Here is a 27,589-nt window from a genome sequence, read left to right as displayed (position 1 = left end):
TAACCTTGAACACGAACCCTAAACCCGAACCCTAACCCTAACCCGAACCCGAACCCTAACCCGAACCCCAAACCCTAACCCGAACCCCGAACCCTAAACCTAACCCGAACCCGAACCCTAACCTTGAACCCGAACCCTAAACCCGAACCCTAACCCGAACCCGAACCCGAACCCTAACCCGAACCCGAACCCCCTAACCCCGAACCCGAACCCCGAACCCTAAACCTAACCCGAACCCGAACCCGAACCCTAACTCCCCTAACCCTAACACTAAACCCTAACCCTAACCCTAACCTTAAACCTAACCCTAAACTCTAACCCTAACCTTTTGGGTGGGATGATACTCTTACCTTCTACCTAACCCTAACCCTAACCTAACCCTAACCCTAACCTAACTTACACAACCCAACCCTAACCCTAACCCCAACCCCAACCCCCCTAACCCTAAACCCTAACCATAACTCTAACCCTAACCCTACCTCTCACCGGCGCAGATCATCTTTGGTCGCCCTCTTCGTGATTCGCTCTCTTTAACAAACAGACTGGAGAAATTCTCAAACTGACCGCTCTGGCGCCAGGCATGGGCGGCGAAGGAGGATGCCCTCCGGACCCTGCTATCCCGCACCACTGAGTCTCTGAGGACTCACTCGAGGCCACTTCGCCCGTTGGCACTTTGTGAGAGGGTTTTCCTCCAGAATCAGCAGGGACCGAGCCCACGCAAGTGAGACAGGTCAGGGGTGGTGGTGGAGTCCCTCAGTCACGATCAGTATCGGATTAAGGTCGACGGTTCAGGGCGTCTGACTCTGCGCAATCGGCGATTTCTCCGCGCCTTTACGCCACCCACCCCCTTTGCCCAAGAGCGGCCAGCTGCGATGTTGCTGCCACCTTCGTCACTGGAACGAGCACCCCAACCCGTCCACCTGGGCCAGGTGGCGCCCCCTGGGATCAGTCAACGTGCAGATGGACCCCGGGACGAGGATTTGGACGCCTCCCGGCCGGCATCTGGTGATGGGGTGGCCTCTGGCCCCGACACTCATGGTGGCCCTGTTCCTGCAGACACCGCTCCAGACATGTCGCCCTCTACGCCACGGTCGCCACCTTCGCTGCCCCAGGCCCCACAGCCGGGCCGCATGAGGAGGCCACCCAGACAATACGAACCTGAGACAGGCCGTTGGGTGCAAGACTGAGTCCGTTAACCTATCTCAGTTTATAGCTTTACGGACTGGGGGGGATGCAGAGTTCACCGCCGGCCACTAGGGGCTGCTAGGGGTTAGGTTGGTGTTAGAACCACCTCAGTTAGGAGTCAGTGAGCCAGTTGCATGAGGTATGTTTGTGTCGAGGAGAAAGTATTAAGCTGGTCGGCTTAATTTATATAAGTCTGCTCACCCTATCGTTATTGTTGATAATTGTTACTGTTACCTTTTAAAATAAGTGTTATATATACATGTTAGACTTTTTAGCTCAAGCTTATGTTGCTGTTTTGTGTCACTGCAGGGCTTCTTCATCTTTGTCATTAAATAATTAAATTGACATCGAGGAGTGTGTTTCTTTATGAAGAAGCCATGGTTGTTGTTGGATGCTCTGTTCCTGGCTGCGATTTCAGAACTGAAGATGTGTCTGAGGCCCTCGCCATTGCTCTGCTGACAAATCACGGACTTGCCCATCAAAACCCGCCTCCCCTAGCTTAAATAATCAAATTGACATCGAGGAGTGTGTTTCTTCAGTGACTACGATGTTGATCTTAAAGGATCATCACTCAGACATAATTGAACAAGAAACTGAAAATCTGCTACTTCTACCCGATCCAAACTGGAAGCAGCCCTTTGATATAGTGGCTAACTGGGCGAGATGCAACCTCGGGAGACGTCTTCTCCCAGAAACGGTGGAGCGCACAGAGGCGCTCCTCATCACCAGGCAAGCGGACAGGGGGAACCCAGATCCTGTCGAGGCCGCATCTGATGATATGGAGGAGACGCCACCATTACAGGTGAATCAGCTGACGTCGACACCTCCTCCTGCTCCTCCTCCTCCTCCTCCCCCTCGTAAACGACAGCAAATTATCGTCACCGCACAAGTACATGGGAGACTAGCTACACAGCCAACTTTACCTCCTCCCTCTCTCCCTCGCCCTCCTCCCCTCGCCCTCCCCATCTCACTCCCAAAGTCCTCACATCAGTGGAAACACAAACCACACTGGTAAGAACGGACATAAGGGGAGACTGGTCATTCTCCTCACAATCTGATGATCAAGATATGGTGCCCTCCACAACACGTCCCCCACCATCGGAGATTGAAACAATGGACACCGAACCCAGGCAGCAGAGACCTAGACGTGCCTCTCACACCAACATACATGAAGATGTGCCCATCCTTACCTCTCAACCCCACTCACCTTCGCTGGAAGAGGATCCCTTGTCGAATACACCGCAACACCGACATCCGCAGTCCGAGGTTCTGGGAACATCGACTCCGTTAACAGCGCCACCTACAGCTCCTGTCCCGGACCAGATGGTGCTCCTGGACTTAAGCTCCGACGAGCTTGAGGATCTTCAAGGTAACTCACAAGTGACCACTTCCAGGGGGAATACCACAATGTCCCCCCTGAGGAAAAACACGGTTCAACCCTGTATTGATTTTCACAAATCCAGTGGTGACATCATAAACACCACAATCAATAACTCAACACCACCACACACACCCACACGCAGGCCTACTAGACATATCAACACCTCTTTTAAGATGAAAAACTGGAGCCTAGCGGTGAGGGAAAAACTTTTAATTCTGGGAGATTCCAATATTGCCAGAATTCCACCTTTTAAACTTCCGGACCTACAGGTGGACAGCTTCCCAAGTGCTACGTTCAGACACATTCAAGGGGTTTTGGCTAAAATGGAACCAGCCTCGTTTGTGGAAACGGTAATCTTATCACTGGGCCTCAACAACAGAGCTCAAATGACCCAGACATCTATAAAAGAACTGCAGAGACTTTTCAGGATGTCCAAAATTAAATTTCCACAGGCCTCGGTTGGGATCCCCATCATCAACTTTTCCAGAGTTCTCCCCCACAGTGAGCAGGTCCACCTTCACATACTTAACAAACACATACGCTCCCACTATCAACACATCCCTGAGCTCTGTAGGAGCCAGTTCTCTACTGAACGGGATGGCATTCACTGGACTCATACCACAGCATCACGTATCCTTGATCATTGGAACCAGTTCTTAAACTAAGTGCCCCCATGAACCTGATTGCTCAGGAGGGGGATTAAAGTGTGATTCATTTGAGTAAAAATTTCACTCTTTCCCCGGCACAGCGCTCTCTATTGAGCAAGGGGCTTTCATTCATCCCTTCTAAAGGCAGCAATAGGAATATGTTATATAGCGCAAGGTTTGAGCTCCAACAATATCACAGGAAACTAAAAATTGCAGCTTATTTTGAAGACAAAAATTATTTGGAACCCCCACCTTTTACCCCAAAATCCAATTGGACCCCTCCATTAACCCAAATACATGAAAATATTAAAAATATAATTCATAGAGATATTCAATATTTTGATACTAAATTTAAAATCAGTAGAACAAAACCTAATTTATCCCCAGCAGAAGCAGACGCATTAAAAACTTTACAAAGTAACCAATCCATGGTGATTAAACCAGCGGATAAAGGGAGTGCGGTCGTAATTATGGATAGGGACCAATATATTTGGGAGGGAAATAGACAATTATTAGATACAAATTATTATACCCCACTAGAAGAACCTATATATTTAAAAACTATCCCGATGATACAAAAAAATTACACAGAAATTATATGAGAAAAAATGTATTAACGCTAAACAGAAGAAGTACTTAATTGGACAGGAGGAACCTAGACCTAGACGCTTCTACATGTTACCTAAAATTCATAAGGAGCCTGAGAAATGGAGCAGACCTCATCAAATCCCCCCTGGTAGACCTATCGTGTCTGACTGCAACAGCGAAACCTACTATACAGCTGAGTATCTCGATTTTTACCTCAACCCTCTCTCTGTAAGACACCAGAGCTACATGAAGGATACTTATGATTTTGTCCACAAGATCAAGCAGCTCTCTATCCCTCCAGATTCCTTCCTCTTCACTGCCGATATCGACAGCCTCTATACTAATATTGTGATCTCGGAGGGTATTCAGGCCGTAAAAAGTATCTTTGCCAAATATCCTGATTCTAAAAGACCAGAAAAAGAATTATTAGAACTACTCCAAATTAACTGAACTCGGAATGATTTTGAATTTAATAACAAATATTTCTTACAAATTAAAGGTACGGCGATGGGAAAGAAATTCGCCCCCGCCTACGCGAACATATTTATGGCTCAATGGGAACAAACAGCTATTCTAACTTGCCTGAAAAACCTCTTCATTACTTCCGATACTTGGATGACATTTGGGGAATCTGGCAGCACACGAGGGAGGATTTTGAGATCTTCCTAAACACCCTCAATAATCATAACGCATCTATTAAATTGAAAGCTGTAATTGATTCGACCTCTGTTGATTTTCTAGACACAACTACATATAAAGGACCTAATTTTTTACTCACACATAAATTGGACACTAAAATATTTTTTAAAAAAAACAGATACTCATTCCTTATTGTATAAATTTAGTTACCATCCCAAACATAACTACGCAGGAATTGTTAAATCTCAGCTTCTGAGATTCCACAGAGTCTGCACGAGAGAAGAGGATTTTAAAGTGGCCACCAAAATACTATTCTCCACATTGGCCACTAGAGGGAACTCTCGCTCCTTTTTGAGGAAATCCCTCAAGACATGTAAAGAGACCAGACCTATTGTGATCTCTTCTCTTCTCCCTATAGTTATCAATTATTCTACGTCCGCTGTTAACTTAGTCAGAGCGATTAGGAAACACTTCCAACAGGGGATTGAGGACTCCACACTGCTCCAGAATCATAGACTTATTGCTGCCTATAAGAAAAACAAAAACTTACAGGATTATTTAGTAAAGGCCAAACTCAAACCTATGAGGAATCCTAAGTCCTTAGAGCGCGGAGAATTTTTTCAGCACCATCTTTGGGTGCGCAATAGACACAATAATAATGTTTTTCAGACACAATCAGGAACCAGTATTGATTCTAGAAATTGTGTATATTTAATTTTTTGCACGGTGTGTGACACACAATATGTGGGAGAGACAGGTTACACGATTCAGACCAGATTTTATCAACACAAACATAACATTTATAAAAAGCAAAACACACACATTCCACTCATACAACATTTCATACAACATGGATGGACCGCACTGAAGACCACCATTCTGGAAGGGAACCCACACTGGTCCACACCACAACGTAGGAGAGCAGAGACAAAGTGGATCAGCCTCCTGGATACTCTTCAGCCATTGGGTCTAAACGATAAATAATAAAAAGATGATGAGTAATTATTATTCAAAATATTGAAAAGAATAATATTACATGTATATATGTATGATTCATAATGCCTAATTAGTGAAATCATTAAGATATGGATTCCCTTTTCTCCTTTTTTCCCCATTTTTTTCATATCTGACCCTCAGGAGTGGAATTGACCTTTGACCTCTTATTAATTCTTACTGTGTCTCTCTCTCTGATTGCTTCTGCTATAGATTAATGATATAATCTAGCCTTAACCCAACCCCAAATCCTAACCCTAACCTCACTGAACTCTATGCCAAACCCTAACCTTTTGACCCCTAATCATAACAAATCTGACCCTAAAATGTTAATTCTGATTCTATGACTCATTTGCCTTAACCCTTAACCCTAACCCTAACCGAATCAACCTCCTTGCCTAAACCTAACCGAATTTGAACCTCTACCCCTAACCCTAACCGAATCAACCTCCTTGCCTAAACCTAACCGAATTTGAACCTCTACCCCTAACCCTAACCGAATCAACCTCCTTGCCTAAACCTAACCGAATTTGAACCTCTACCCCTAACCCTAACCGAATCAACCTCCTTGCCTAAACCTAACCGAATTTTAACCTCTAACCCTAACCCTAAGCGAATCAACCTCCTTGCCTAAACCTAACCCTAGTTGGAAACCAAGTCGAGGTATTATAGCCAGGGGAATTGGGATCAGAGGGGGAAGAATGGCCTGTGCCTTGAGTGTCGTCCTCGAACGACGCTCCAAATTTTATAACCCTATCCAGCCCGTGCCTCTCCCTCGCATCTCTGGTTCTCTTTCCCCTCCTTCCTTCCATCCTCTCCTCCTTACTCCTGGAGCGTATAGAAGAGGAAATTTGGAACATAATAAGCTCTTATTTCAATGGGGATATATTATTATTACTAATTATCTTACTTACCATTGGAATGGGATGTACGTGTTTATATATATAATTGTGTGTGTATATATATATATATGTAGGTATATATATATATATATATATATATATATATATATATATATATATATATATATATATATATATATATATATATATATATATATATATATATACACACACACACAAATATATATGTGTGTGTGTATATATATGTGTATATGTATGTGGTTGGAACTGGGTATCCATATATTGCTAGAATGTTATTATTCCTCAGGGGTTGCCATAGCAACATCACAACTTGATTTTCAAGTCCTATAAACAGCAACAATTCAATGTGATAAGTCTGTCCATAATATTTTGTGGTATTTTGAAATTGCTGGAATGTCATCACTTACCTGACGTGATTATTGTTTTCATGATGTGTTTAATAGTTTGATTTAATTTTCTGGTGTACTGCTGTTTGAACTATCGTCCAAGCCCTTGGAGGAGCGTACTGGGATCAATTATGAACAATTTCCGTCACGATAAATAATTTCACGAATTATAAATTACAATTATATAATTAATAGATTAAAAAATTTGATGAATCAACAATATTTCATTTGAATATGAAATCTAAAAATTTAAATCCTAATACTTCATACTACTTCAATTCATTTTTCCAATTTTTATTATTACTTTTCTAAAAAAAAAAACAACTATCCACAAGTTATATAGAAAAACAATTAGTTTTATTTTGAAAGCAATTTAGAGGAGAAAGAGCTTCCCGCGAGTGATGACCTCTCACCCCCCGAAACCTTTACTCTCACGCTCCACCCTCCACCTCCTCCTCTCCACCTTGGACGATAGCCTGACGCACATGTCTCAGAGCGCCTCTTTTGCTAACCTAGCTACAATTTGCCTGAAGAAGGTTATTTCTTAACCGAAACGTTGCCAACTTGTGCTCGAAAGAGCCGATAAAGTTATTCCTCATCTGGAAAAGCCGTTTGTCGAGACTTTAATTTTGTTTGCATTTTTAATTTTTAATTTTTTCAACAAAAAAGCGACGCGGCTAATACCATGCTAGTCGACCAGAACGGCTGGACTACGATTCGATACGGGGCCCGACGGAGAAGAAACAGGTACAGAGTTTCCCCGTCTCCTCTGCGATATAAAGTACACACTCGTAGCCAGCCCCGGTCGACCAACTTCAGGCGCTCGTATGCGTCAGTGACCCGAGGGCCCTCTCGCCGGGATGCTACGGCCTACTCCAGCTCCCGACCCAGACAGCGGGGCGCCCTCCGACAGCAGTACACAGGCAGCAGAACTGATTGGGACAACCCTCGTCCCCTGCAGAACCAGTCTTGTCACCAGAACCAGGCCTTCCCACGGAACCAGCGCTTTCAACAGTACCCGCGAAATCGTGGAAGAGGGACCTTCCAGGTACGTTGGTGGCGACTGACCGGCGCCACCCGGTATGCTACTTCCTCAGCTCAGAGAGCTACGCGCAGGTCTCCCACCTCACATGAATCGGCGATTCCTCGCTCCACCGACCCGGACTTTGCTCAAAAGGTACGCATCATTCACAGACTAATCAAAGCGATGCATCACTTGCAAAATGTGTCCCAAGATCACCCTCCCGTGACAATTGATAGGATGACACACAACCTGTCCACTCATCAAACCTGCTACGCCCACAGATAAGACTATGGACTCAATACTGGGCAACGCTAAAAATTGGGCTGTGACTGCGATGTTGATCTTAAAGGATCATCACTCAGATAGAATTGAGCAAGAAATTGAAAATCTGCTACTTCTACCCGATCCAAACTGGAAGCAGCCCTTTGATATCGCGGCTAACTGGGCTAGACGCAACCTCGGGGACGTCTTCTCCCAGAAACGGTGGAGCGCACAGAGGCGCTCCTCATCGCCAGACAGGGGGAACCCAGGTCCTGTTGAGGCCGCATCTGATGATATGGAGGAGACGCCACCATTACAGGTGCATCAGCTGACGTCGACACCTCCTCCTGCTCCTCCTCCTCCTTCTCCTCCTCCCCCCCTCCTTACATCAGTGGAAACACAAACCACACTGGTAAGAACGGACATTAGGGGAGACTGGTCATTCTCCTCACAAACTGATGAAGATGTGCCCATCTTTACTCCTCAATCCCACTCACCTTCGCTGGAAGAGAATCCCTCTTCGAATAAACCGCAACACCGAGATCCACAGTCCGAGGTTCTGGGAACATCGACTTTGTTTACAGCGCCGCCTACAACTCCTGTCCCGGACCAGATGGTGCTCCTGGACTTAAGCTCCGACGAGCTTGAGGATCTCCTAGATAACTCACAGGTGACCACTCCCAGGGGGAATACCACAATGTCCCCCCTGAGGAAAAACACGGTTCAACCCTGTATTGATTTTCACAAATCCAGTGGTGACATCATAAACACCACAATCAATAACTCAACACCACCACACACACCCACACGCAGGCCTACTAGACATATCAACACCCCCTCTAAGTTGAAAAACTGGAGCCTAGCGGTGAGGGAAAAACTTTTAATTCTGGGAGATTCCAATATTGCCAGAATTCCACCTTTTAAAGTTCCGGACCTACAGGTGGACAGCTTCCCAGGTGCTACGTTCAGACACATTCAAAGTGTTTTGGCTAAAATGGAACCAGCCTCGTTTGTGGAAACGGTAATCTTATCACTGGGCCTCAACAACAGAGCTCAAATGACCCAGACATCTATAAAAGAACTGCAGAGACTTTTCAGGATGTCCAAAATTAAATTTCCACAGGCCGCGATTTGGATCCCCATCATCAACTTTTCCAGAGTTCTCCCTCAGCGTGAACAGGTCCACCTTCACACACTTAACAAACATACGTTCCAACTACCAACACATCCCTGAGCTCTGTAGGAGCCAGTTCTCTACTGAATGGGATGGCATTCACTGGACTCATACCACAGCATCACATATCCTCTATTATTGGAACCAATTCCTAAACTAAATGCCCCCATGAACCTGATTGCTCAGGAGGGGAATAAAAGTGTGATTAATTTGAATTAAAATTTCACTCTTTCCCCGGCACAGCACTCTCTATTGAGCAAGGAATTGTTAAATCTCAACTTCTTAGATTTCACAGAGTCTGCACGAGAGAAGAGGACAATAAAGTGGCTACCAAAATACTATTCTCCACATTGGCCACTAGAGGGTACTCTTGCTCTCTTTTTTAAGATACCAGACCTATTGTGATCTCTGCTAATCCTAACCCTAAACCCTAACCCTATGCCTAAACCTAACCTTTTGACCCCTAATCATAATAATTCTGGCCCTAAAATGTTAATTCTGATTCTATGACTAATTTGCCTTAACCCTTAACCCTAAACCTAACCAGATCAACCTTCTTGCCTAAACCTAACCGAATTTGAACCTCTAACCCTAAACCTAACCGAATTTGAACCTCTAACTCTAAACCTAACCGAATTAACTTTCTTGCCTAAACCTAACCGAAATTAACCCTAAACCTAAGCGAATCAACCTTCTTGTCTCACCCTAACCAAATTTAAATCTCTAAACCTAAACATACGCGAATCAACCTCCATGCCTCAACCTAACCGAATTGTAATCTCTAAACCTAAACCTAAGCGAAACAACCTCCGTGCCTAAACCTAACCGAATTTTAACCTCTAAACCTAAACCTAAGCGAATCAACCTCCGTGCCTAAACCTAACCGAATTTTAACCTCTAACCCTAAACCTAAGCGAATCAACCTCCTTGCCTAACCCTAACCTTAGTTGGAAACCAAGTCGAGGTGTTATAGCCAGGGGAATTGGGATCAGAGGGGGGAGAATGGCCTGTGCCTTGAGTGTCGTCCTCGAACGACGCTCCAAATTTTATAACCCTAACCCTAACCCTACCCCTACCCTACCCCTGACCCTAACCCTAACCCTAAACCCTAACCCTAACCCTAAACCTAACCCAAACCCTAAACCAAACCCAAACCCTAACCCTAACCCTAACGCTAACCCCTAACCCTAACCCTCAAACCTATCCTCTGCCCTCTACCCAAACCCTAACCCTAACCTCCTCCCTTTACTCTTGCCTAACCCTAACCCTCACGCACGCACGCACGCGCGCACACACACAGGCACCCAAACATACACCTACACTCACCCACATGCTCCACATGCTTTCCACAGGACACTTTTCACACAAAACACTGTCAAATTTTCACTCACTCCCATTCACTTGAATGGGGGAATTTAAAATCCACATTACTCAGGCTAGGAACATCCTACAGACTGTGGACTAGGCTCGTTGGAAAGCCCGTGCCAACATTTTTTTTTGGGGGGGGGGGGGGGGTAGCCAGACTCTCAGCACTCTGCCTCCTACAGCTCAAAAGTGCACCGCCAATCAAGCTCAAAACCCTAACCTCCTCCCTTTACTCTTGCCTAACCCTAACCCTCATGCACGCACACGCACGCACACACACAGGCACACAAACACACACACTCACCCACACACTTCAGCACACAAGTGCTATCCACCCCATACTAACTTGCAAAATTCATACCCAACAAAGTACTACCACTACACTCCAAATCACCCCAAACATGCTCCTACACACTTTCCACAGGACAATTTTCACACAAAACCATAACCCACTTTACGGTTCCAAAGTGCACCACTTTGGGTAGGGTGGTACTTTTACCTTATACCTAACCTAACCCTAAACCCTAACCCTAACCTAACCAATTTCCTACCTCCATCCCTAACCCTAACCCATCCCCTCCTTCCATCCCTAAACCTAACCCCTTCCCTCCCCTGCAACTAACTTCCTCTTCTGGGATTATTCCCCCTCCGAGACCCCAAAGGATCCCTCGTCCATCGATACAAACCTCATGGCACGGAGGTTCATTTCGTATCCCCTCCCTGGACCTGGGGGATTTATATACAGATAACATAAAACATCCTCCCCCCTCTAGTCATGATACCAACCAAAAAAAAGGATTGGTACTTACCACAGTGGAGGTCCATTTAGACCGTCTCACGGTTCCCTTGACACCTGAACAAATTGGGGTAACAGAAGAGGACATTATTACTGACACTAACTTACAACCAAACGACCCAAACTCAAATATACTTACCACACCGTTAACAAATGTAGCGGTGCTGATGGAGGACCGTCTATCTGCCTCCCTCTCAAACGCCGCTACACCGGACAGTCCCTCATCCTCTCTTGACCACCTGCAGCCATTAGCTTTGGAAGCTATGGAGGAGAGGGACGACCTCACCCGCTCCGAACGGACCGCGCCTTGGATAAGTGCGGACACAGTAAACTCACCTGTACTCCCGGAGCCTCCACCCACTTTTAATCATTTAGCCGTATACTCACCTCCTCACTCCACCGCGCCTTCTCCCATGGCTGGTTCGCCTCCTCTGGGGAGTCTTATGTTGCTGCCTCCTACCGAAAACGACCATGAAAACGGGGTTCCACTCGATGTGATACACCCACAAACACACGAGTCATTAATTATCTCTAATTATACGATTGACTCACACTCTCACGAGGAGCGGGGAGACCTTACTGTATTAAATCCCCCCACTCCATATGGTGAGACGTTCAAAGACGTTACGGCAGCATCGGACAAAACGGATATACCTCCGCCTATGAATCCCCACAGACCTACACATAAAAGGAGACCTATTTACCATAAAAGCGAATATCAGAAAATAGCTAAGTGGAATACACTTACCCTTTATCATCATGGGGGACTCCAATTTAGCCCGCATCCCCCATTTTGCAAATAACAACATTACAAATTGACAGTTTCCCGGGAGCACAGATCCATCACATGACAGGCATTCTCAAGAAACTAACACCCTGTCCAAATACACAAAAAATCATCCTATCAGTGGGCATCAATAACATACTCCAAAATCACTTACTGGAAACTGTGAAAAAACTGTACCAACAACTCAATGCGGTATTGAAAAAAACGTTTCCTAATGCGGCCATCTTCTTTGCGCTCCTACAGGTCTCGCACAAAAAAGGAATACATTTTCACAACTTGGCAACACAAACCAATCATTTCTAACAACAAAATACAGAGTTCTCAAAGGCGTTGACAGTGACCTCTTTATTACAGAGTCAGACATGGTTCACTAGACAGCTTCTACAGCAGACTCCATCCTGGTCTCATGGTTGTCTCAGTTAAACTGAGTAGGAAGGGCACAGGAACTCCTGACCAGAATGATAACAATATCCTTAACCTCTCCCTCTCCTATGTTTTAAGTGCTGCAGAACACAGCCTTTTGGAAAAGGGCCTCTTTTTTATCCCCACTCCCTCTAGGATTGATAAAAATGACCTGAGGAGAGATGTTTACGATTATCACAGGAGATTAAAACTTACATGGCATTTTAAAGATTCTGCTATTGGTTCAAAGAGGCGATTTGTTGAGCCTTCTCTTTGGGAACCCCCCCAGAGGAATATCCCTGCCGAAATATCCCAGCTGATCGACCAGGATAATCTGATAGTTGAGGAACTCACCACAGCTAACACCAGAAGATCAAATTTGACTTCCCTGGAAAAGGAAGCTCTGAGGAAGCTGAAAAATAACATTGATCTTATCATTAAAGTGGCAGACAAGGGATCCAAAATCGTCTTATTAGACAAAACACAGTACCTCATAGAAGCTCAGCGTCATCTCTCAAACCAACAGCACTACAAACTTCTGACCCAGCCACTACAAACACAAACCCAAATACAGTTACGTGGGATCATTGACCGCATGTACGCACAAAAATGTATTTCACACAAACAGCGTACCTACCTTGCGGGACCAGATCTGCCACGCCCACGTAAATTCTATTTACTCCCAAAAATTCACAAGGACCCGACAACCTGGACAGTCCCTTTCCAGATTCTACCAGGGAGACCAATAGTATCCGACTGTGGGAGTGAGTCATACAGGGTCTCAGAGTTTATTGACTCTTTTATAAACCCACTCTCCCACAAACATGACAGCTACGTGAAGGATACTTATGATTTCATCAAAAAGATCAACTCGGTCCAGATTCCTCCAGGGTCTCTCCTCTTCTCCATTGATGTGGACTCCCTCTACACAAACATTAACACCATTCTTGGCCTACAAGCCATGAGGGCCATCTTTGACAGGTTTCCAGATCCTACTCGACCCGATGAGGCTCTTCTTGAGCTGCTGGAGATCAGCCTGACGAGGAACGACTTCCAGTTTGGTGCCTCATACTACCTCCAGGTCCATGGTACAGCCATGGGCAGCAAAAAATTTGCTCCAGCCTATGCCGACATATATATGGCAGAATGGGAGAGGACTGTCTTCACAAAATGTGACAAGCTGCCCATTTTATATGTCAGGTACCTGGACGACATCTTCAGGGTCTGGAGCTACTCTCGGGAGGACTTCTGGAACTTCTTCAACATCCTCAATGAACACCACACCACCATCAACCTTAAGGCCAATGTGCAAGAGGATGAGTTGGAATTTTTGGACACAGCAGTCTTTTATAAAAAAGACACAGGCCATTGGAATCTGAGGACACAAGTATATTTCAAAGATACTGACACCCACGCATTACTACATAAGACCAGTTATCATCCTAAACACACCTTTAAGGGTATCGTTAAGTCCCAGCTCATAAGATATTGTCGTCTTTGCTCTGAGCTGGTGGATGCTGAAAGGGCCACCTCTATCCTCTTCGGGGCATTACGGAAGAGAGGATATAGTAGAACCTTTCTACGAGACATCAAGAGAGAGGTGTGGAACAAAACAGGGGCTTCCTTGCCCCAGCCCACATCTACGAAAATCATCCCTCTGGCATCCACATTCTCCTCTCCAACTCAACGTCTCACCTATAGGATGAAAAAGCATTTTACCCAATTGCAGAATACGTTGCCTTTTTTCTCCTGTTCATCCATCATATTAGCGTATAAGAGAAATAAAAACCTTAAGGATCTCCTGGTCCATGCGGCTTTCTCCGAAACCCCGGGATTAAAACATCCCTTTTTCAGGAGGGCAAAGTTCATTTACAATGAACACAGCAAAAAGGGAGCCCCATTGGACCACACATTGAGTCCCGAATCTTCCAACCTGGTATATGTGATCCAGTGCAGCCACTGTAAGAAAATTTATGTAGGGCAAACAAAAAACAAATTAAAGGATAGACTGAAACAACACGTCTATCGAATTAAAAGGCATACTGAGACAGCGCTCATTCACTGTCATTTCAGGGAACATGGTGTGACTAATTTGACCCTCATGGGGGCACTGTCCACCACTTCCTTGTCAGCCCGAAGGAGGAGAGCATCCGAATCGGCTCTTATCCAAAAATTGGATACAATTCACCTTTTGGGCCTTAATGAACGCTGGGATTTGTAGTTCTTTTAAAATTTTTAAATTTTATAAGAAAACCTCCCCCTTTTTAAACATTTTTTTACATTTCCCTACGAACAGAACCTAAACACCTTCACTTTACACTCACAGATGGTTGAGTGGTGTTGCCTCTTGACTTTGATGTCCAACACCAGGGGTTCAAATCCACTTGAGGCTCTCTGCCCATTTGGGATCACCTTACCTGTCTTTGTGGAGGCAAAGGTTATTTCCCTCTCTTTTTAAACGATTGTAAATTTTATCTTTTTTAAAAAAAATATCTGTTGGAGGATACTTACCTGATTATACGTGCCCGTGCTTATCCTCTCCTGGATGGAGAGGAGATTTTCCCCTTCCCCTAACCCTAACCCCTAAACTCTAAACCCTAAACCCTAACCCTACCCCAATCAACTTGAAACTTTCACCAATCACTCCGCCGACCATCACAACCCTATGCACCAACTTTCAGCCTCCTACACCTTCCGGTTCCAAAGTGCACCACTTTGGGTGGGGTGGTACTCTTACCTTATACCTAACCCTAACCCTAACCCTAATCCTAGCAGAAAAGGATAGAGGGAGGATATTAGATGGAAATAATTAAAACCAAATTAGGAAACTATTGAAATCTCAAATAAGAGACTAAATTGAACCCATATAAGAGACAAATAAGTGTAAGTATACAAACAGACAGAGAATAAGAAACCTAAAAGGAAAAAGGGAAAGAGTTTAAGAACAGAAAAGGGGAACTATAAGAAGGGAAAGGAAAGTAAGAGGGACAGTCAAAGGGATATAAGTGTGAGGAAGCCAAGAGGTGCACCGTACTTACCTTCTGGCAGCCACCTGATGAAGGCCAAGCTAGGCCGAAACGTTGTGGCATAGACCAGTCACTACAGACCTATAAGGTCCCATTTTTTGAACCCCACCACCTACAGGTGGTGGGACCCTGCCCCCAGGAAGGACCGTGCACTTTCCCCTTCCCACATAGGTGGAAAGGAATTCTATCTACAAACCTAACCCTAAGGGATTCATAGTGTGAAGAAGACCTACCTGGTGCCACACTAAAAGGCTGGCTCCGCATGAAGATGGCCCAAGTGGGGCCGAAACATCGCGGCAAAGACCAGCCACATATTTAGGGAAATTAAGCTTATTTTTTGGACAACCCCACCACCTTCGGGTGGTGGACCCAGCCCCCAGGATGGACAGTGCATCCCCACTTCCCACTTAGGTGGGGAGTGGATTCTAACTCTAAAACCTAACCCATTAAACCTGATACCCTCATGCTCGTACCGTTTTTTTTTCCGTCTGTTTATTGGCTAAAAGAATATCTACTTTATATTCAGAAATAATCTCATACACTGGTGATACCCACCTCAGCCTTGACTGTTCTCAGCAATGACTGGTGGTACAGATACGTCCCTCTTTAACATTAAAACCCTATGGACCAGTAAATCAGAAGGTTAAATTTGCTACAGGAGAAAGGGGTATTTGAAATTGTAATGAGTGACAGAGTAAAGGATTCAATTGACAACAGGTAGGTTTTTGTGTATTGAATTATATTGGTAAAAGCTAGAAAAGTTTAAAAAAAAAAATAGAAAACAGTGTCCATTTACAGATAAGCTTAGTCACAATGTTTCACAAATTATACCCAAAATAAATAAAAAGGTCGCAGTCCTTGTTGGGTGGCTCGCCACAACCACTGGGCTTTGCCTTCTACCTTACAGAGCAGGGAAGAACCCAGCAGAAGAAAATCTTCATCTTGAACCATGGAAAAGAAAAGACCCAGCCTATAATAGTCCAGAAATAAATCACTGTGATGCCCTTATAACAATTACACTTTTCATACCTATATGCATATAAACAAGCACAAATATAACCAGCATCATTGCAATTGTTATTTTTGTAAATTAAATTCACTTAACATATTTTGAAATACTACTAAGAAACAAAATAGCTTTTTAATTCTTCTTTTTACTCACTCACATAAAAAAACAGCGTGAGAGCAATGTAAACAAAACACATCATGTAAACCTTTTTTTCCTTTTACACATTAACATGAAATAACGTCTCTTTAACTCATTAACTTTAGCATATTACACCAGCTTATACACATTTTACTTTGTTGATGAGACTAATATTATATTTTACTCACCAGAAACTCAGCAGTATTTAAACACACACTTCTTCAGATTAAATGTCACCCACACGGCTCATCAGCAGTCCAGCTCTCACTTAAAAGAAACGGGGACAGCACGGGAGTTCAGCATGACTTCTTTTCCGTTATTTTGCAGTTGCAACGTAGCGAGGCAGCGGCTAACAAGCTAGCTAACCGCACTCGTTAATGGCAAAACTTACAGGTTCCTCGCATCCTCTAAAAGCACGGTCCGCAACTCGACCCACAGGAAAAAAGAGAGAAAGGACTCCGGTCTCCGCGCCGAATTAAAAACAGCATCTGTCTTCCCAAAATCTTGCTCTCTTACACCAAAAGCTCATTCTAGCTGCAGTGAAATGTCCGCGTGCCGCTACTTCGTTCAAGTCCGGAAGAGAGAGAGAGCGGAAGGAGACCCCTGACCTTGACGCGTCCGATCTGTTACGTTGCGTCAAGTGAACTCCGCATGTCACCCGAATCTTTTACTACACTTTTTTTTTATTTTAAAGGCATATTCACATGAAATAAAATACCCTTTTTAACAGATATAATAATTTGTGTATTATTAATGTTTTTAACCTATTTATTGACCTTTTTAATATTTTTAACCATGAACTAATTTATTTATTCCATGTAAACTCATTTTAGGCTTATTTATTTAATCAACCTTGATGTTTATGTATTTATTTATTTAATAAATTGAGGAATCTGGACTTTTCCAAATAGAGCCTAGTAACTTGGGTTACACCGGTGTCAAGTTTCAATCAAATGATGCATGGTTGGCTTTGTAAAATGGGGTCTGGTTGGGGTTTCAGCCCTGCAGCTCAACAACCCAGGCACTGATTGGCTCAGCCTGCTGTTGATGTGTTCAGCAGACCGTCACCATGACTGAGAAGGAGTGTGGCGGAGATCAAAGTAATACTGGCTGCAGGCAGTAGGGAGAGAGAGGGGAAAACTAGCCAAGCGACCATGACCACGGAGCAATGCTAGCACTTCAGTAATACACTGAAAATAAAGATTGCAATAGGGAGTACTGTTAAGTCTACTCCTTTAGAGTTTTACGGTTTAAGTTTAATGCCAATAGTATAACGGTGATGACATCGGGAGCATGAAGTTAGTGTTGCTTGCCGGTTGCCTAGCAACATTTTAATTCAATTCTGGCTACAAGTAACTTTATTCATCGTGATTGGGTGTTTCTTAATCATTACACCACCAGGTTTCAAATGAGGTATAACATGATCGGAAACATTGTTGCCGCTAAAATCCGTCGTTTACAAGCTGTACCGCCAGTGGTACAGTGCTGCTTAAGAGGTTGAAGTCAAGTTCCATGTGTGGGCCATATTCCATTATTTTTAGAATACGCTGCGGACCAATTAAAATCAGACCACAGGCCGCAGTTGGCCCGCGGGCCGTAGTTTGGACACCCCTGTTCTAGGCATTTAGGAATTTCTACCCAGGCCTATAGCTGAGAGGTGAAGTCTCCAGCCTTCCACCTGGGAAAACCCAGGTTTAAGTCCAGGTCTAGCCACAAAGTTGAATACAGCTACTGAACCACTAGACTGGAACATTTTTTAAACAAGACACACCAATATATTTCATCCTTTTATTTGTCTCTCTTTCTCACTTTAAAGATCAAATAAGAATACTTACCTTGTTTGGCGTGCCCGTGCTTTACCCTCTCCCCTTTCCGGGTAGGGCTTTTATCCCTTCACCTAACCCTAACCCAGATTTAACAGTGAAATTGTGTCTTAACAGTCAGTAGACTTCAGGATGGCATTGCTCAGAGGGATAGAGCCATCTAGTAACCAAAGGGTCACTGGTTTGAACCTCACTTCCCCCGTAAACATGTCAAAGTACCCTTGAACAAGATATTGAACCCCCATTGCCCACAATGAGCATGCAGCTCCCTGCATAGTGACTCCACCATCAGAGTGTCTGCAAATGGAGAAACTTTGAAAACTTCTTTGAGTAACTCTAAGGTACAAAATGAGCTGTATAAAAATGAGGCCATTAAAATTCAAAAAGTCTCTTTACATTGTCAATGGTCATTTACATTTGTAATGTGTTTTCAAAGTTACCTGCATACAAAAACTCATGAGAAGGACTTGCATTGTATCTCTCAAGGTAAGGCTTAATTAGCGTTAAAAATGTGAAAATACCTGCGCTATTAAATACATCACATTCTTATCCATGCAGCTATCTGTATATTGCAAAGAAGTTTAAGGTAATTCAGTGTTTATTTCAAATTCTACTTAATTTTGCAGGAAAAAATCAAAATGAACAATAAATACTTTTAATGTCTTTGTCTTGTGGTAATTGGTCAATTATGTTATTTTTATCTAGAGGTAGCCACTGTACAAACCTAACTTCTCATCATCGCAGAACGGCTGTTACCTCAAGATAATAAGTTCATTAAGATGAGTTATTTAATGGCATTCAAGATGTAATTACAAACACAGCCTTAGTAAGAACATTGAAAACATTACTTCACTCTGATGTCCAGGCATGCATCAGAGACTGTCACGTGACAAGGTTATATGCTGACAGCATGAACTCAGCAGTAAACATAAAGCCATTTCCAAATGGGAGATGAGATCTCACTTCTGTCTTGCTGCAAACGGACAATTGTGTTCCATTTTACCCTGCAAATAATGAGAATCATGAATGATTTAAACAGATCCAGTAACACAGCAAAGCTCACGTGCTGATTATCTGAAGAAGTTCCATGGCCACCAGTTTGGATTTAATAATTCATCTGAGTGGCTGAAGTATGTCTATACCAGTCTGACTGCAGTTCAAGCCGCATCCAGAGAGGACAACACATTTGAGAAGACTGACATACAGATTAAAATGTAAAACATTTTAAAATTCATTGCTAGCCATTTTACAGTCGTAAATATGATCATTGCTTTTCCATTTGGTCATACACAAAGATAAAGTAACAGTTTGACATTTGGGGTATAGAACTAACACTTCAAGTCAGGTGTGAGGATTTATACATCAAGGGGCCAAATTGATTTTTAGAGAAATTTTCTGAATATTGAGACTTTATATTACTATTAAGTGCGGCAGCGTGTACCGCTTTATCTGGTTGGTCCAGGTTGCAGGGACAGCAGCCTCAGCAAGGAAGCCCAGACAGGCCTCTCCTCAGCCACTTCCACCAGCTCTACAAGGGAATCCAGAGGCATTCCCAGGCCAGCCGAGAGATATAATCCCTCCAGCGTGTCCTGTTTCGATCCTGAGGCCTCCTCCTGATCAGACGTACCTGGAAATCCTCCCGAGGGAGGCGTCCAGGAGACATCCTCACCAGATGCCTGAACCACCTCCACTGACTCCTCTACATGTAGGAGCAGCAGCTCTACTCTGAGACTCACCCTCTCTCTAAGTGAGAGCCCAGCCACCCTGCTGAGGAAGCTCCTTTCAGACGCTTGGATTCATTATCTCGCCTTTCAGTCATTACCCAGTCATTACCCAGAGCTCGTGTTGTCACCTCAGTCTGTGTGTAATATCTCTCTGCATCTATTCTATCACTGTCACAGAGCCATCCAGTCACAGCACTGTCATCCTGATGCTCATCTCAGTCAGAATCTTCAATATCATTTCATTCTAGGAAGTTTAGCCACTGTAGATAAAACAGCTGTAGCTTGGCTGTCTCCAAAGGTCAAAAACAGACAACTCACTCAAAAACTTCAAAAGTGGAAATGCACTGTTGAACAACCTCTGTGTACAGATTAAATCATTTTCACACAGGTGTATTTCTAAGTCTTCAGAGTACCCAGACCCAGTGTTTTGTTTGACTCGTTGCCCCTCTGCAGCATCTAATGCAGAAACATGAAAGTGGAAATGTGTTGTTGACCTGATGCAAATTCAGCAAGAAAGTGAAAGAACATTCATCACAAAATATTGAATTATTCCTGACTATAATATCCTGTACATACCAAAATAAAATTAAAATTAATCTGCACTTTGGCTAAGCTCAGATCACAAAATCTTTGTCAGAATTGCAGTGGGATAATAAATTTGAAAAACCCTAAACCCAAAAAAACAAAAGTGTGTTCACATACAAACACAACATGTATGTGATTTCTTAACATGTCTCCAACAAACCATAAATGCTGTTGTGATTTGCTGCCATCCAGCCACTGATGCCAGGTGGTGTTGGTCCAGTTCTCAGTCAGCATTCCAGTTGAGAGATGTTGGTGGTGTTGAGTTCAGGGTAGGCGGGTCAAGTTATTTCAATACTAATTAGGAAAACCATTTTTTTAATGTGATGCTAAAGACTATGCCTCCATGCACAGCAATAAACAAAGAATTGACCTTTACTCTAAATCAGACATTGATGACAGTGTTTGTGTGTTTCTGTAAGAATATTCCATCGTATTCTTTTTTAAAAGCTACAGAGCAAAGTCCCACTAATGACTCTGGACACGTCCACATTACATTATTATATTCTACTTCACGGTTTCCATCTGAATTTTGACTTGAAACCATTTCTGTCGTTTTGGTACATTATGAGTGATTTATTGCTACAAATGTAGAAGTCTGACCTTAGAAGTTCTTAACACTCGCTCAAAACTGAACCAAACATCTCATGAAGAGGCTGTGTAAACTCTAGTAGGACTTATTGGTGATGTGAAGGTAAAAATGTGTCTTCAAAACAATTCAATAATGTGACTTAAGTCAGATCACTACACATTCCATCATCTGATTATTGCTTACTCCATGGCCTTATTCAAATCAAGGCGGTCAGCATCTGAGTCATTGTCTCAATCAGGTTATATCAAGATATTAATGTCCATGTTAACAATACTATTATTGGAAGCACACCTCTAAGAAGTAATTTATGTATTTTTTGTGTGTAATAAAAGAAATTAAGTTTACATCCATGCCAAAATATTAGACGAGTCAATTAAGACACATTTCTGAGCTTGAATCAAGTAAATCTGTAGATAAGAAGCTTGATCCCCAAGTACGCAGTTTGTCCTTCTGGTCTGTTCAATCTTCAGTGCATTTTGGTGCAATATTTACACGAGCAGCAACATCTTTGGTGTCCTTTATCTGTTTCCGTTCACTCCAGTGGGTGAGTGATCACATGGTGGTTGGGCATACGTACTGTAAACGAACCTCTCATACTTTGAGAGCATCAGTGACATACAGAGAAACACCCTCCACCCCTGGTCTTTCATACATGGTGTGATCCATTCACATGTTAAGTACATTCCCAGTGCTGAGTAATCAGATAAAACTCTGATCATCTTCATGCTCAACCATATTGTCCCTACAAATAACTCAAGGTGCCATCAGCGGATGAGTTTTCAGGTTTGTTCCACGTCTTTATCACATACTCTCTGCTAGGTTTTCATCAGTGGCTGTTCTGACATGTCCTCAGGTGTTTTCTCTCCATCGTAGGATTTTTGTCTCTTCTTGTGGCCTGAACAGACAGAGATTTAACAGTTGAGATTGTTGCAATGGTGCCAGAACAGATGAGACTTCTCAATTGCACATGAACATTGTGATGGTATGTGCAGTCATTTACCAGTTACACAGTGTTACACAGAACACGTATCTGTATTTTTTTATGGCAGGTCTATTTTTCTTTCTGCATGGCACATCAACATGGTCCTCAAGGCATTTAAAATGATAGAATTACCATAGAAATGTCTGTTTGTGCTGGCAGAACCAACTTTCAGTCTCAGCTCAAATGAATAAGTTTAGCACAACATGAATAAATAAAAAGACGAAATCCACTCAAAATGTTGTGCAATGGTTGTCAGACCCAAAAGCAGAAAGCACGGTAAACCAGGATACAAGGAACTCAAAACCTGTCTTAATCCAAAATACACTAGCTGAACTCAGGAAAACACAGGGCAGGCGAACAAACATTACAGGGAACAACCAAGATGACACAAGTAGACGTGAGGGTCTAACAAAGACCGACTCTGACAAACAAACTCAAATACACTCAACTAATCAAGCAATATAAAATAGATGGAGACCAGGAGGGCAGGAAGGAGCTGGAAGGAAAGAGACACCAGAAGCAGGACTGAAACAGACCAGGACTGATTAACCAACAAGATCCAGAAAAAACACTCGGAATAGGGGGGAAACAGACAGGGACAGTGCTGTGCTGGTACGTTCTCGTTGGTGGAGAGGCTTGTGTGTCTCAATGAGTCTTGAAAGCTGTACCAGTGGGGGTCCAACCTCCGGCAGGTTCTATCAGAGTAGAGGCCAGTGTCGTCATGTCTTGTCTTCCTGTGGTCCCTCCTGTGATTACCTCATGTGTCTCACTCAACTTCCGTGTTTCCCTTTCTCCGCATCGGATCATTGTCGTTGGTGTCATGTCACATGTCTGTGAGTCCTGTCGTTGTAGCCACAAGCCTCAAACCCCCAGCCTCCCATCTCAGGCCTCGAGCCTCCAATCTCAAGCCTCCAGTGGTCCGTCTCCAGTCTCAAGCCTCCAGTCTCAAGCCCCCAGTCACCTCTCCCAAGCCTCAAGCCCCCAGTCACCCATCTCAAGCCTCTAGCCCCCAGTGTCCCGTCTCCAGTCTCGAGTCCCCTGTTTCCCCCTTGTGTTCCCGCACCAAGTTCTCAAGACTCCAGGAACAGGTTCAAAGCGCCTATATGTCTAACAACAAAGAGGTCAAAAGGAGTGCCAGAAAGGACAAGCGGTCTTTTGTAGAGGAAATGATGTGTGAAGCTTAGCAGGCTGCAGCCACGGGAAAGTTGAGCAATGTCTATAAGATGACCGAACAGCTCTGTGGTAGCAACACCTGCCAGTCAGCCCCCCTCAGATGTAAGACCAGTACTTTTCTAACAACTGAAAAGGAGCAAGCAGCAAGATGGGTCCAATACTTTCAGGAAGTGCTAAACTGCCCTAAACAAGACACACCAGCCAATCCTCAACCAGCAAAAGATGTCCCTAACATCAACATTAGCCCAATTACAGCCTCTGAGATTGAGGAAGCCATCAAAGTCATAAAGAGTAGCAAAGCAGCAGGCATCGACTTCATCGAAGCAATATTAGTGTTGCTTGACCTCTTCAGGACCATCTGGGAGAGTGACACCATTCCAAGTGACTGGGCTAAGGGAGTAATCGTAAAACTTCTCAACTGGCCGGGTATTACCCTACTTTCTATTCCCAGCAAGATCATCTGAAGAGTGCTTCTCAAACTGATTGAACCAGTAATTGATGACAAGCTGAGGGAAGTACAAGCAGGATTCAGAAAAAGTAGAGGATGCATTGATAAGATTTTGCACTAAGAAACATCATTAAACAGTGCATTGAGTGGAATGTCCCATTATACATCAGTTTCATAGACTTCAGAAAGGCCTTTGACAGTATGCATACAGAGGCCCTTTGGAACATCCTAAAGTCATATGGAATCCTAAACAAAATCCTCACCCTGAATAGCCTGTTCCACAACCACTTTGAATGTAGTGTGATCATCAACAGCAAAACACTCTCAGAATGGTTTCCAGTAGAGTCAGGTGTACGCCAGGGCTGCATCCTCTCCCCCTGTTCCTAGTTACCCTTGACTGGATCGTGTACAACACTACATCAGACATGCACAGAGGAATCCAGTGGACACCTTTCTTCCACTTACAAGATCTCATCTTTCCTGATGACCTGGTGGCCTTGTCCTCAAAGAGAGATCATCTACAGGACAAAATATAGCCTGATAGGCTGAATTATGTAAAGCAGACAGGTCTGAATATCAACACCAGAAAGACACAAGTCATGTACATAAACAACACTGACCCATACCTATCATTAGGTTTGCAGAGGTCTTCACATACCTGGGGAGCCTCATCAGCAAGAACAATGGAGCAAAAAAGGACATCCAAGCAAGGCTCTCTAAAGCTCACGGAGCATTTGCAAGACTTCAGCCAATCTGAAAGTCCAGACAGTGCCATCTTAGTACCTTGATTCAGCTCTACAACAGCTGCACGAAATCTGTTGTCTTGTACAGCTCAGAATGCTGCCGAGTGGTAAGAGGAGACATGAATAAAATCTGTGCCTGCCACAATGGGTGCCTTACAAAATCTGCCAGATCTCCTGGCCCAACAAAATAACAAACAATAAGTTGTATGCCAAAACAGGATGCAGAGATGTGGTCCTTGAATTCAAACACTGGTGACTCAGATGGTTAGGCCACGTTGTAAGAATGGACAAGGAGAGGATACCTAAGGAAGCATTAAGATGGACACCACCTGGAAAACACAAGCCTGGGCAGTCTAAGGACCCCTAGCAGAAAACAGTTGAAGGGGAGCTGAAAGAGATGAAGCTTACATGGGGCGAGGCACAGAGAACAGTACAACATTGAGATGAATGGCGTCGAGTTGTCTAAGCCTTATTTCTCATCCAGGGAGAAGAGGATTAAGTAGGTAAGACAGACACAGGAAGTGACAAGCACAGAGACACTGAGAGCTGACAAAATAAAACAAGAAATGAACACCAGTGAACTAAAACACAGGAAGTAACATGTACTACAACCCCAATTCCAATGAAGTAGGGATACTGCACCGTAAACCCTAACATTTGTACTAGCGCACAGTTAATTAGGGTGTAAACGTCAAACACTGATATGCAGTTGACCAAACTCAGAAGTATTGAGCTTTGTTATGACTTTTGCCATTTTGATGGTATAGGGCTCACTATTTTTATTTAATATGTGTGGAACAATCAAAAATTTTAGAAAACATTCAGTAGCGTCATGACATCATTGTTGTCATGACGTTCTGGTGAGCAGGTCTTACCTAACATTCGTGAAAGTTGAGTCAGCCACCTTGAATTTGACTGAAGCAGGATGGGAGTATGCGATACAAACAGATAATTAAGTTTGTTTTTATTTCTTGGATTGTCCCCTTTTTTTTTATCCCTCACTTCGAACCACCACCACCACCGCTGTCGTTTTGACCAATCCTGTTGGCCTCGTCTTCATATCTGCTCCGAATTGGTAAATAGTTACTATATTTTACAATGGCTCAATTTGAGTGTGTTTGCATGTTGCTAACTAGGGCTGGGCATTTTAAGCAATTTCATTATTCTAGTAGTCGCATTAATTTATTATAGAGTACCTGAGTACTGGGTAAGTGTAAATCTAAGAAACGTTGTCTCGTCTTTTTGGCTGCTTCAAGCACCGTTGGCGCAGAGTACTGTAACAGCACTACGGCCGTGCTCCACCGGCACTCTTCCCGTCGCACTGCCAAACACACAGGTAAAAAATATTATGAAACTGTGTTTAAAATGATTAAAACAAGTCCCTGACTGTAGCAGAGACAATATGTGATGCAGGATTGGATTCCTGTGGCGATTTTTTGCTTGTTAAAATAAATTAAATAAATATGAACGATTAAAAAATGAAAATGTACAGCAGGAGGGATGTTATGATTTTGTCAATAGAACAAGTTAGTTAATTGAACATTTTTGATAGATTTGGAAACGTTAAAAGTTACAACACATCATACTGTGATCTATTTTTGCTATTCACAGGAAACATAGTATACAGATCTTTATTAGTTAAATTTTCTTTTGATAGCATTATATAGCCTATTTTTAATTTAATGAATGACCATGAACTTTCTTTTTTGAACTTCTGACTCACCCCTACTAGAATTGTTTTGCTACCTACCAATAAAAAAATTGTAATGTACCTGCACATTCATACGCTTAACTAAACGTTTTACATTTCTATGTAATTCTGTCCATATACAGTTGTTTGCCGAATTCCACCAAATCAACAACCTCAACCTGCACAATCAATTCTACAGTGAACTGGACAGATGCACACCTAAACTCATCGCCTTGTACAGAGAGAAGGCTGCCAGGACCAGCAAGATAGCCGCAGAGCTATGCAAAATCATGAGGACTTATGACCTTCAGGTATACTTGTAATTTTGCGTAGTTCAAAAACCTAATCAGTTTATGTCATGTTTTTGGACTGTGACCTGAATTTAAGTGACTTTGCCATGCACACAACATTTTCATCTTAGGTGGAGGAGGTGGATATCTTGATGAGCTTCAATTTGAAGAAACCCAATTCCATTTTTGACTACTATTTTCATAAAATTAGACAATTTTATTAAAAACTATCTTGTATCCTTTGTGAGCTATTAATGTTTTTATAAGAATTATTCATTTGTAAAATGTTTTAATAAAAAAAATGGAGACCCAAACTACTGAATCAACCCTCTACAGCAATGACCAGGATCAGAATTTGGAGCTTTTCACTTTGATTAAAAAAAAAGCTTTTGCACTGCATTTGTGTAATTATTGTTGTAATGTCTTATTTTTTGTCCATCTAGGAACAACATGATGTGGATATCAGATGAGCCTTTGTCCTTCGTGCACTTCCTGTGTACCTGCGCGAAGATGCCTCCCATTTCTTCAAGACCTGTAATGTAAGTACACTATGAAGTGTCGACATCACATATATTAACATATGGGGAACCAACTTAAATGCCTCCTCCAGTATTTTATTGATTCAAAGAAATTAAACTTGAGTCAACCTAAATTTGAGTCTACCTCAGTACAGTACTCAAATTACTTCTAATTAAAATGAGATTGAGTGCTGTAGTCAGTCCTCCTGTTCAAACCATCTGTGAAAGTCCTCTAACTTATCACATCTCTATGAAATAAAGGACCACTTCACCAATGTTTCAACCATGACCTGCATTATTCAAGCCAAGAATAATTTCACGAATCCAAACAACTTACTT

At 43.1% G+C, this 27,589-nt stretch overlaps 1 protein-coding gene across 16 annotated transcripts in view; it reads right to left on the bottom strand.

Annotated features, from left to right (window-relative positions):
- Positions 1-5,136: 5,136 nt before the first annotated feature.
- Positions 5,137-27,589, bottom strand: part of LOC147258100 (metal transporter CNNM1-like) — a 51,351-nt gene continuing 28,898 nt past the window's right edge. For 3 of the 16 annotated variants that reach the window (XM_086212492.1, XM_086212491.1, XM_086212494.1), the window contains 13 exons: positions 17,077-22,301; positions 16,874-16,952; positions 16,094-16,508; positions 14,302-14,471; positions 13,965-14,207; positions 13,717-13,887; positions 13,150-13,634; positions 13,003-13,062; positions 12,072-12,924; positions 11,711-12,001; positions 11,463-11,629; positions 11,337-11,380; positions 11,149-11,253 (listed from right to left, as the gene is read on the bottom strand). Coding sequence is in view for 14 of the 16 variants with exons in the window: in XM_086212491.1 (XP_086068617.1) it covers positions 22,222-22,301 (80 nt within the window). In the remaining 2 variants the exon portion in view is untranslated. Of the gene's footprint in view, positions 5,410-8,128; positions 8,371-8,485; positions 8,695-11,148; positions 11,254-11,336; positions 11,381-11,462; positions 11,630-11,710; positions 12,002-12,071; positions 12,925-13,002; positions 13,063-13,149; positions 13,635-13,716; positions 13,888-13,964; positions 14,208-14,301; positions 14,472-16,093; positions 16,953-17,076; positions 22,302-25,948; positions 26,074-27,246; positions 27,265-27,589 lie in introns of those variants that run through there. The other 13 variants (XM_086212479.1, XM_086212490.1, XM_086212480.1 and 10 more) reach the window with 12 other exon arrangements.

Source organism: Aulostomus chinensis, chromosome 8 (assembly GCF_037954235.1).
Source record: "Aulostomus chinensis isolate RoL2024-O1b breed Wild chromosome 8, RoL_Achi_v1.0, whole genome shotgun sequence".
Lineage (NCBI taxonomy): Eukaryota > Metazoa > Chordata > Actinopteri > Syngnathiformes > Aulostomidae > Aulostomus > Aulostomus chinensis.
This window is presented reverse-complemented; position numbering and strand designations above follow the sequence as displayed.